Source organism: Suricata suricatta, chromosome 17, assembly GCF_006229205.1.
Source record: "Suricata suricatta isolate VVHF042 chromosome 17, meerkat_22Aug2017_6uvM2_HiC, whole genome shotgun sequence".
Lineage (NCBI taxonomy): Eukaryota > Metazoa > Chordata > Mammalia > Carnivora > Herpestidae > Suricata > Suricata suricatta.
In genome coordinates, this window is record NC_043716.1 from 10,366,811 (window position 1) to 10,376,718 (window position 9,908).

At 60.4% G+C, this 9,908-nt stretch overlaps 1 protein-coding gene across 8 annotated transcripts; it reads right to left on the reverse strand.

The window, feature by feature from the left end:
• Positions 1–1,535: 1,535 nt before the first annotated feature.
• On the reverse strand, positions 1,536–8,870 carry MIEF2 (mitochondrial elongation factor 2). 8 transcript variants are annotated; one of them, XM_029928185.1, is made up of 5 exons: positions 8,620–8,867; positions 6,551–6,705; positions 6,158–6,341; positions 4,531–5,627; positions 1,536–1,889 (listed from the first exon to the last, which is right to left on the reverse strand). In XM_029928185.1, exons 2-4 carry the CDS (start codon positions 6,692–6,694, stop codon positions 4,573–4,575), a joined length of 1,383 nt encoding a protein of 460 aa, XP_029784045.1. In that variant the 5' UTR covers positions 6,695–6,705; positions 8,620–8,867; the 3' UTR covers positions 1,536–1,889; positions 4,531–4,572. The 8 variants fall into 8 exon arrangements, 7 of the variants coding, with proteins under 7 accessions (XP_029784045.1, XP_029784044.1, XP_029784042.1 ...); XR_003904564.1 differs by lacking the exon at positions 1,536–1,889 and adding an exon at positions 3,595–4,136 and having other exon boundaries at positions 4,229–5,627; XM_029928184.1 differs by lacking the exon at positions 1,536–1,889 and adding an exon at positions 3,595–4,136.
• Between the last annotated feature and the right edge of the window lie 1,038 nt (positions 8,871–9,908).

A 9,908-nucleotide genomic window follows, 5' to 3' on the forward strand; every position in this document is an offset into this window, starting at 1 on the left:
GGAGAGCCACCTGCCGCCCCTCGGAGAAGAGACGCCTGGCTGATAGCGCCACTCCTCCCCGTCGGCTCGGCTGCCTGCCCCGGGCTCCCAGAACCCGCCTCTGATGCTTACCGGTCTTGGAGCAACTGGCAGCCACAAATAAGCCCCCCTCCCCACCCCCCCACCACTCCACGAGAGCCGGGCACACTGGGCACCAGCTCTCGGGACAGTGGCAGGAGACGCCGCTGCCCTTTGGGGTGAACTCACAGCCCACTCTCCTTCCAGGAACATGTCAGCTGTTCCGAGCCGAGGATCACGCGTGGTGTCCGAGCTCCCGGGACTAGAATACAGAGGTGGCGCAGGTGCAGCGAGCTCATGGGGTGGCATTGCCCTTCTCCACTGGCCGCCCCGTCCAGGGGCAGATGCCTGCGCCCCCTCCCCACCCTGGACTGCCGCGTTCCTGCTGGGGGTGGGGCTCCACCAGGTTGAGAGATCACGACCAAAGGAGCTGGCGAGTCCGGCCTTCCCAGCAGCCTGAAGGCCCGGCCCGGTGCGCTGTGCTGTGTCCGCAGATCGGCAGCAGCCCAGGAGCCATTCGAGTCGGTCTTCGGAGTATGCTCTGGGCTTCGTCCACTGCAGCCTTGGCTTCCGTTAACGAATCGAGTGAAACCGAATTGTCACGGTGCTTGTTTTTTTTTGACTTTATTTTTCTGATCACAAAAGAAAATGTACTTCTGAAAAATATCAATGCGTAAGACATATGTGATGTACGAAGCTGAAGGCCCTCATTTTAGGGAGAACAGGACGGAGCTGGACAGTGGCCTACAGGCTGCTGGGTGGGCCCTTCCAGCTCCCGCCCCCACTCCTGGGCCCCGCCAGCCACATAAATGTGAAGGGGCAGGGACGTTCACCACCACTCAGGAAGCGCCTTCCTCTCATGCCTCGTGAGCTAGCCCAGAGGCCCTTGTTCTCAAGCGAGATTCTGGCCCGTGAAGGACCCAGGTGGCCCCTCAGCCGACACTGAAGTGACAGATTCTCAGCGCGGTCTGGGTAAGCGTGGAGAGCCACAGACGGCGGGCACTGCTGGTGGGAGCGTGCGTCGTGTTTCCATTTTCCACTCCAAGTCGCGAGGTCTGCTGTTTTTTAAGTACAGCTACCCCCCTGCTTATGGGGGGGGTACTTCCCAAGACCCTCAGCGGATGCCTAAAACCACAGATAGTACTGAACCCTGTATACTCTATTTTACCAGGCCTTTTCCTAGAATACATGCGAAAGTTGGAGAAAGTCCAACTTACACATTAAGCACAGTAAGAAATTCACAATGACTGGGTGCCTGAGTGGCTCAGTCAGTTGGGCGTCCGACTTCAGCTCCGGTCATGATCTCGCGGTCCGTGGGTTCGAGCCCTGCGTCGGGCCCTGTGCTGACAGCTCGGTGCCTGGAGCCTGCTTCGGCTTCTGTGTCTCCCTCTCTCTCTACCTCCCCCCTCAATCCCCTCCCGCTCACGCGCTGTCTCTGTCTCAAAAATAAATAAGCATTAAAAATTAAAAAAAAAAATCACCAGGACTAATAATAGAACAAGTATAACAATATATTGTAATAAAAGATGTGAATGTAGCTTCCTCTCACCCTGTCCCCACCCTTCTTGGGAGGATGTGAGATGGTAAGACGCTCGAGGGCTGAAGGGAGGTGACGGCACGGCCTTGTGACGTGGCGCCAGGCTGCTATTGACACAACAAAACCTGAGGGTCACCTGCCTCGGGTCCGCAGTCACCCCGCAGACCTGAAGCCGCGGGTGGGGGTGGGAGGTGGGGGACTGCTGTAACCGCAAGGATGGGAACAGCTGGACAGGTGTGCTCCAGGGGATGGAAGGCGCCCCCACTTGGCAGACTGCTCTGCAGCTAGATGTTTCCTGAAGACAAGTGGAGACAAGTGGATTTACAAAAAGGATACATTTTATATACAGTAAGATTTATTCCAGAGGTGGGGTGGGAGAGGTTATTGGTGGCCTGTTTTAAATTAGTAGTTTCTATTTGCTATTGGGGGGGTTGCTATTTTTAGTTTTTATCTGCATTGGCGATCCTTTCTGATCCTGTGTCTGCTGTGCCACGGTCATCTGGGCACCTGGCTTTGGGTCACGTGGTAAAGCTAAGTCAAGGACACGGATTGCCAGCTTTTGCCACCATGGCCAGAGTCTAAGTATTAAGACATTTAGACCCTGGGCTGAGCCCACAAGTGGCTCAGACAGACTTGGAATGGCCGCTGCGTTAAAGGGCCACATGGAACTGATCAGCAGCCCTGCTGGGCGCTCACTGGGCCAGCCCAGCACGCGAGGACCTGAAAGGGCTCTTTAGCCGTCAAAGTCCCAGACATTAACCTTGGGTAGGCGGTGGAAGCACGAGCACCTCCTTTCTCCCTCTCTTATTCATCCTGGTTTTTTCTTCCCGAGATCAGCGTGGGAGAATGTCTCAGAGCCACCTGAAGCACGAGGCCTCCCCCGAGGGGGCCACATGTTGGGGTTTGGTCATTTACCAAGAGGGTGTCTGGCTTCCAGACTGCTGCGCCCGGCTGTGCCCAGCCAGCCCTCCAAGGGGGCCCTGAGGAGCACAGCCTGGCACCAGGAGCCCGTTGCTGTGTTGCTGGGGGAGGCGGCAAGGGCCAGCGTCTGGTTCCCGTGTTAGCCAGGCTCCGCGCTAGACACCACACAGACTCCGTACGCCTGCCGGGGAAGTTGAAATTACGTAATTCCGTGTTTTACCAACAAGATTACCAAGGCCCAGCCTCTGCCTGCCTCCAGGCTGCTCCCTTGCCAACACTTGGCTGCCGTGACAGCTGCTCAAAGCTCCCTGTGCACCTGTCCCCAAGCCGAGTGACCCGAATGGATCTTGGCTAAGCTGGTCTCCCGCCCTCTGACCCTCACCACAGCCTCTCCGTGGAGCCATCCTCTCCTGTGGCAGGGCCCCCGTGACCTCCAGAGGCAGCCCACGGCCCTGCATCCATAGGCCCAGGCAGCTCGTCTGTTCCGTGTGCAGACCCTCAGACAAGGATGGGGTGTGGGGGGGCGAACATCGGTCCTGCTTCTTGTCCTATACTCCTGATTCAAAGTGGTGGGGCTTGCCTCAGGGAACACGCCAGGACAGGAAAGAGAAAAGCAGGCCAGGAAGAGTAGGGCCCAAAGCCTTCCCCAGACCCCACCTGTCTTCTGTGGTGACAGATGCAGTGAGCCCCAGCCACGGCGCCTGTGGGAAGATGCTCTTGCCTCGCCGTCTTTCGGGGGAGAAGCGGTTACCCATTTGTGGAGCCACGAGGAGAGGCAAGGGAGGGAGGGACCTCACGTGTCCCTGAACGCTGGTGAGCTGGCTGGGGGCAGCCCTGCCTGCCACCGGAAGTACAGTGGGGGCTTGAGGGTTTAGGCTTTTGAGGGAAAAGGAAGTCCCTACCTGGTTGGCTCCGTTACTGAAGGGAAACCTCACACTAGAAACCCTGTTGTAATATCATCCCTCCGCACAGCCTACTTTTCCAGTTAAATCCTGACACCGCCAGGCTGATCCCAAGACCTGTGGCCAAGCTTCCAGGACTCCGGAGGCCACGCAGAAGAGCCCAGCGCAAGTCACACGGACGATTGAGCTTTTCCTTTTATTCTCGTTCACATTCTTTGAGGCATAGCTTTGCTTCAGCAAGAAGGAAACCAGAGACGAGGGATGCCTGGGAAGTGGGGCGGCCCCCCTGCCCCCCCGGTGCCAGTCTCCAGGGAGAACACAGGTGTCAGTGGGAAACACGTTCAGGTTGGCACTGTGGGGACCAGGCCCGCTCAGCCGGCTTCCCTGGGAAGGCACGGCCTCCGCTCTCCGGCTGGGCCCTGCAGCAGCCGGTGAGGCGTCCTTGCCTCTGGGCAAGGTGGGCAGCAGGGGAACCTCGGCTCCCCCCGCAGGGGAAGGGGGTTCTCCCAGGGGCCTCTCTGCCCGAAGAGTTTATGGCCCAGTTGGAGGGAAAGGGGCCTTCCCCTGAGGTATGAGGTGGGCAGCACGTCAGACTGAGCTCCTGCTCCGGGTTAGAGGGGACAGCTTGACAAGCCAACTAGACAGGCAGGTGACGTCGGGAGACGCAGCCTTTAAATCAGCCCCAAAGCCGCAATCCGGGTGCCAGGTGACTCCGGCCCCTGAGGGACAAAATAAATGCCTCGAATTTACCATCTGGCACCAGAAACCTTGAGATGCCTCCAGCTGGCACCCGAGGAAAGTGCTAACTCACCCTCTTGACAGAAAAACGGAGCTGCCTTTATCCCCTGCCTAGGACAGCAGAAGCCGTGTTCTGTCAGTGCGATCAGTGCTGGTGACAGCGGACCGAGCCTGAGGTCCTAGGATCGGCCCGAGGGCGGATGGGGCGCAAGTGGCCGGCGCACCAGGCTGCCCCAGAGGCCCGGGCTTGGGGCTCCCAAGACTGCCGCCTGGTGCATGCTAACCCCGTGGGCGTAGAGCACCCTCCTCTATTCTGGCTAAAGCAAGAGAAAAAGTGCTCTCCAAATTCCAGGAGGGGAGGCGCGCACAGCTTACCAGCATCAGAACGAGCGCGGGCCACCCTGCCCCCCCACGCATCTAGAACAGCCACTCAGGGGCCTGCAGGCTGCTGTAGAGCGCGTAGCCGATGTCGTCAATGTCCTCCTCACGCAGGCTGCCCAAGAGGTTCACGGCGGGGTTGAAGTGGCAGGGCAGGCTGGCCCGCTCCAGGCTGTCCACGAGCGACTCCAGGGCCTGCAGGAAGCGCTCCCCCAGCGCCGCCTCGGCCCAGTCTGCCGCCTCCTCCCCCAGGCGCAGGACCACCTGGGTCAGATGGCTGCGGTCCAGCCGCCGCAGGGCTGGGTGGCCGTGGCACATCCCGCACAGCAGCCGCAGCAGCCGCCGGCGGGTGCCAGCGTCGCCCTCGTCCAGGGCCCGCAGCCTGGCAGACTCTGCAGGGTACAGGTCCTGCAGCCAGAGGTTTCCCGCCAGCCCCTCCAGGGGCCAGGCCAGCAGGGGGCGGTCTTCGGCGTCGGCGCCAGTGACCGCCAGCAGCACGGCGATGGTGAGCTCGAGGCGCTCGTGCTGCACGTCGAGCAGCAGCTCCTCCGAGGCCACGCTGGGCCGGACCAGGCACCCGAGGAGGCTGCCGATGGCTGGCCAATTGACGGAGGAGGCCAGGGCCTTGCGGAGCAGCTCCAGCAGGACGCGGGAAGAGAGGTAGCCGCCTACCAGGAAGCGGTCCCAGGGGCTGCTCCCGCGGGGATGGAACTCAAGCTGAGTCCTGCGCACGGCCCAGCAGCGAGGGTCCCTGGCCACGGTGTCCACGCCGGGCACCAGGTTCCACAGGCCCTCCTCCAGCACCAGGGGGACCAGGAGGCGCACGCGGTCAGTGGTCCCCGCATGGAACCCGTCGTAGAGCGGCCCGCTGGGCACGAGGGCCCCGAAGGGCAGATCTGGGAATTTGTTCCGCAAGTAGGCCTGCAGTTCAAGGGCGATGTCACCCGCCAGCTGCTTGGCCAGAGTCACGTGGGCCTCTGGGACAGTCATGTGGTCCCGCTCGAACGCCAGCAGCTTCTCTTGGAACGTCAGGCACAGCGGTGCTGGGGAGCTCGGCTGAGGCGAAGGATGAGGCTCGGTGCCTGAGGGCCCCTCTGCAGAATGAACGGGTCGGGAACCGGGTCAGGAGGCCCCGTGAGGAGTCAAGAGAGCTCTACCCAATTACTAGCCGTGAGACACCCTGGGCCTCGTTTTCTTCACCTGTGAAACAACCACCTGAGAGGGTACTTAGCTCAAGGCCTCACGTATAGGAACCATGTAGTGACAAATTCTCCCTGCCCCGGACCTCCCTCCCTCCCCCAAAACCGCATCACGTAGAGCAGGAAAGTAGGTTCTTGGACTCAGTTTCCCCATCTGGGGCCTCTCACCGTCACAACGCTGCTGCCATACTCTGGTACCACCCTCCAAGTCCTTGTCTTGGTGGCTGGAGCCTTGATGCCACCCAGGAAGTTAGGAGGGCAGAGAAACATGCCACCATTAATCATGCGGGGAGGCCTCGCCCTGGAGGAGCAGGGACTTCCCACAGGTCACAAGGGACAGTCAAGGTGAAGTCTGGGTTGCATCTCCCAAGTGTGACCACCAGAGGGGGACCTACCTAGGTTTGGGGAGAAGGGGTGCAGCTCACCTGGGGCAGATGGCACCACGGGGGTGGGGAGCGATGCTGGCTGGCTGAGGGCAGCAGGGGGGGTCCGAGGCTGTAGGCGTGGCGTGGCCTTGAGTAGGGTCAGTTCTTTCCAGCTCTCCTCCAGGGATGTGGTGTCGCCTTTGGCATCATCCTCGTCCCGAGGGCTGGTGGCCCGGTCGATGAGCTGCAGACAGAGTGACACGGATCAGAGCATCTGAAGCTTGGGCAGCTGTGCCAAAGCCAGTGGCAAAGCCAACCAGGTTGCCAGGGGAGAGAAACAGGTGCCAGCCATGGGCTGTCCCATGACCCCCTGGGGCCCCACTGCAGGCCCAGCCCTGCTGTCCTCTGGGAGAACAGCTGTCCCCAGGTATAAGTGGCTTAGCTTGGCCTTACCCGTTTCACGGCCAGGGTGGCAATTCCTAGTACAGCGGCCCCACCAACGCCCAGCACCAGGCGGGCATTGGCCAGGAGGAAGTCCACAGTGCTGCCCAGGACCTCATCACGCTGCCTCCCCCGTTTTTGGGAGAACTCTGCCATGGTCTGTCTGCCTGTAAGAGAGCAGGGTGCAGGGACAGCTTCGTGGGGGCGGCTAGGATGGGAGTGGGGCAGACCCCATCCTGCTGGGGTCGCTGAAAGCAGAGCCCATGAGAGGTGATCCTGGGAATTTCTCAGGAGAGAGGGTTTCTTGGGAGGAGACAGGGAGCTGCCAGAGTCCCCCTCCCCCAAACCTGCAAATCACCCACCCACCCTCTGGACAGGGGAGTTCACGTAGGAAGGCCCTGAGACTTCTGGCAGGTCGGAGGAGGAGGCCCATCTTCTCCATCCCACCCTCAAGGACCCCCTGTACCACCTAAGCCGGGGCTTATCATCACTACTGCCGCTGTAGCAAGAAACAGGCTGCCAGACCACATAGGGAGCAGCGGGGACTCGGACCCACGACTGTGAAGCTTCCTGACTCTTGTCCATCCCCAGTGTCCAATCAGTCTCCTGGGGCCAATGGCCAGGCCCTAGAGGCTGCTTCATCCTGGTTCCTACCCAGGGCTGGGCGGAGCAGAGCAGGAGGGAGCCGAGGCCTAATGAAGACAGAAGCTGGGGTCCCAGGCAGCCTGCCCTGGAGGGCCCCTCAGGCCTTTGAGGGAACCTCAGGGAAGCTCAAGGGGCCACAGTTACCCCCCCACATCTCGACAGGGTAACCCCCAGAGGCAGAGCTATCAAGTCAAAGGATAGGAGAAATGAGGCCGCCCAGGGAGGGAGACACTTGTCAACAGGTAGGGGCCAAAGACCTGGCTATAGGGGCAAGCAAGGAAGGTTTCTCTAAAGACCCCAATCAGAGAACCGGCCCGGTGCATCTCTGGGCCCCTCAGGTTTGGAACAGTTGCGGGGGCGGGGCCAGCAGGGAGTGGGAGCAGCTGTCCTCAGAGGCTGGGAGCCCTAGCGACTGAGAAAGTAAGATGAGGGCTTGAAGCCCCAGCTGTTTGTTCACCTGTGAAACGGAACAGGTGGTGGTGAGGAAGGATTCACAAGCCAGGAGCCCAGAACTATAGGGCTGGGTAGGGCCGGGCACTTAGGAAACAGAGGCAGAGATCCTTCCCAGGCCCCGGGTTCTTCCAGGGGAAATCTTGCCCTCATGCCCTGAGAGGTGAGGGGATGTGTGGCTAAGGCACAACCTGGCGGAACCAGCCACATACTGGGCAGAACCTGACCAGACAGAACTGCCTCTGTGCAGATGCCTGAGCACATGACCGTGGGCCCAGAGCCACCTTGAGCACCAAGGACTTCTGCCCTCCCTGCCCGGCTGTGGGTGCCACGGCTCAGTTGCCAGGAGATGAGATGCCTAGAGCAGCTAAAGCCTGAATCACTGCGAGACTCAGCTCCAGCACCCGCCCCCAATTTGACCAGACTAAAAATAGGACAAGAGGGCTCTGGGGCCGAGTTGGTCAAAGGCTAGGTTGGTGACCCACCATGGCCCTGAAGTCAGTTTTAGCTTCCTTATCGGTGACCAATACTGCCAGCCATTTCCAGAAGAACCAGGAATCCACTCGCAAACTGTAAAGCACTTTAAATATCTCCTATCTAAAGTGGACTCGGCCCAACCCTTGTCTGGGTCGCGCAGGCCCCAGACCGAAGCCTTCCAACTCCCGGAAGGGGAGGGGGGCGCAGGAGGTTAAAAATAACTGGACTCTGGGCAGCTGGGCCCCACAGCGCCTTGAGATGCCTCCCCTCTTTCCCCTCCTCCGCCACACCTGCTGCCCAGGGCCAGCGCTGAGCGGGCCGCCCAGCAAACCCTGGTGGGCCTGCCAGGGCCCCTTTCACGGTGACGGCACCCAGGCCCTGAGGAATGCAGAGCGGTACCCTAGACGTGATGGGGCGGGATCGACCTTCGAACTCCAGCCTGGGGCCCAAAGCCCTTCCCCAGTTCCCGGGCCTTGACCAGGGGCCCCGGCGGAGACCACGCCCCCGACCTGCGTCCGACGCACGCTCCACGCCCGGGACTGGGTGACCCGGGCCGCCCCGTCACACTCCGGCTGTACGTGCGTCGCGGCTTCAGCACAGCGATCGGAGGACAGAGCGGGTCTGCTCGGGCCCCTGAGCACGGACCCGCCTGGGAATGGAACTCGGAGGACCCGGGAACCGAACACCGAGGCCTTGGGGGCTGCCTCTGACCTCCGACGCAGGCAGACAAGCAAGCTCCGGCTCCAATCGGTGCGCCCGAGGCCCCGCCCACCTTCCAAAATACTGCGCGGCTTAACCAATGATAGGTAGGCCACGCCCCCTCTCCGGATTTCGCTGTCCCTCTTGGGCGGGACTCTTGGATGCACTGCGGTTTTAAAGGCGCAGGGCCGAGTTCCCCACTCGATATCCGGCAGTGTGGGGCTAGTGATCCGAGTTCAGAATGAGGCAGTCCCAAGGAAGGGCCGGTTGTGAAGGCGTGTGTGCTTGCATATGAGGCAGCGGAGTAGAGAAAGCCATCTGAGCTTACATTCTATCCCGGGCCTGCAAACAGGTGTTACCTGGCCCCCAGGCCCGCTTGACTGACCTTTTAGGTCACCTCTGAGAGTGCTTCGGTGGCTTCGTTATTTTATCTGTTGGCCCGCTGGCACACAGCGTGACTCAGAAGGCTACCCCTGCCACCTGTTTCATGTGACCTTGTGCGGGCCACTTCTCCATTTTGGCTTCAGTTTGCTCTCCTGTAAAATGGGTATTCAAGGCCCCCTCCTCTCCCACGAAGGATGATTATGCATATAAGCTGTGGCTCATTCGGCCTTTATTTATTGGGGGTCCTACTATATGCCGGCTGGTGGGGGAGCAAGGAAGTCAACAGATAAGGGTGGTTGTTGACCCTAAGTGATGGAAATAATAATGTGCCACTTATTGAGCGTCTGCTGTATGCTCCAAGCTACACATGCGTTTATTTGTTCCTGGAGACAACCTTAGGAAGCATTTCACAGGTGAGAAAACTGAGGCCAGGAGCAGGTTTGTGGTTTGCCCAGAGTCCTGCTACCATTGGTCGCCATGCAGGGCCCAGTACGGGGATAGAAGCCCCCGGGCTCTGCGTCCCTGGGGCCTCGGTCCATCATCTCTCCAGAGGTCATGGCCAACATCAGCTGATGCAGCAGCCCAGGGAAAAGTGCCTGGACCTGCAGGGCCTGTGACAACCTCCCCGCCCGGCATAGGTCGCTGGAATTTAGCCTGGAGGTTATGAAGCCTTCGGGAGCACAAGGGTAGCCCCGACTTTTCGAGGCCTCTCGGG

Coding starts and splice junctions, on each gene's coding strand:
- MIEF2 (XM_029928185.1), bottom strand. CDS start 6,694: ATGGCAGAGTTCTCCCAAAAACGGGGGAGGCAGCGTGATGAGGTCCTG. Junction 6,342..6,550: donor CCACCCTGGCCGTGAAACGG/GTAAGGCCAAGC, acceptor CTCTGTCTGCAG/CTCATCGACCGGGCCACCAG. Junction 5,628..6,157: donor CGTGGTGCCATCTGCCCCAG/GTGAGCTGCACC, acceptor TTCATTCTGCAG/AGGGGCCCTCAGGCACCGAG.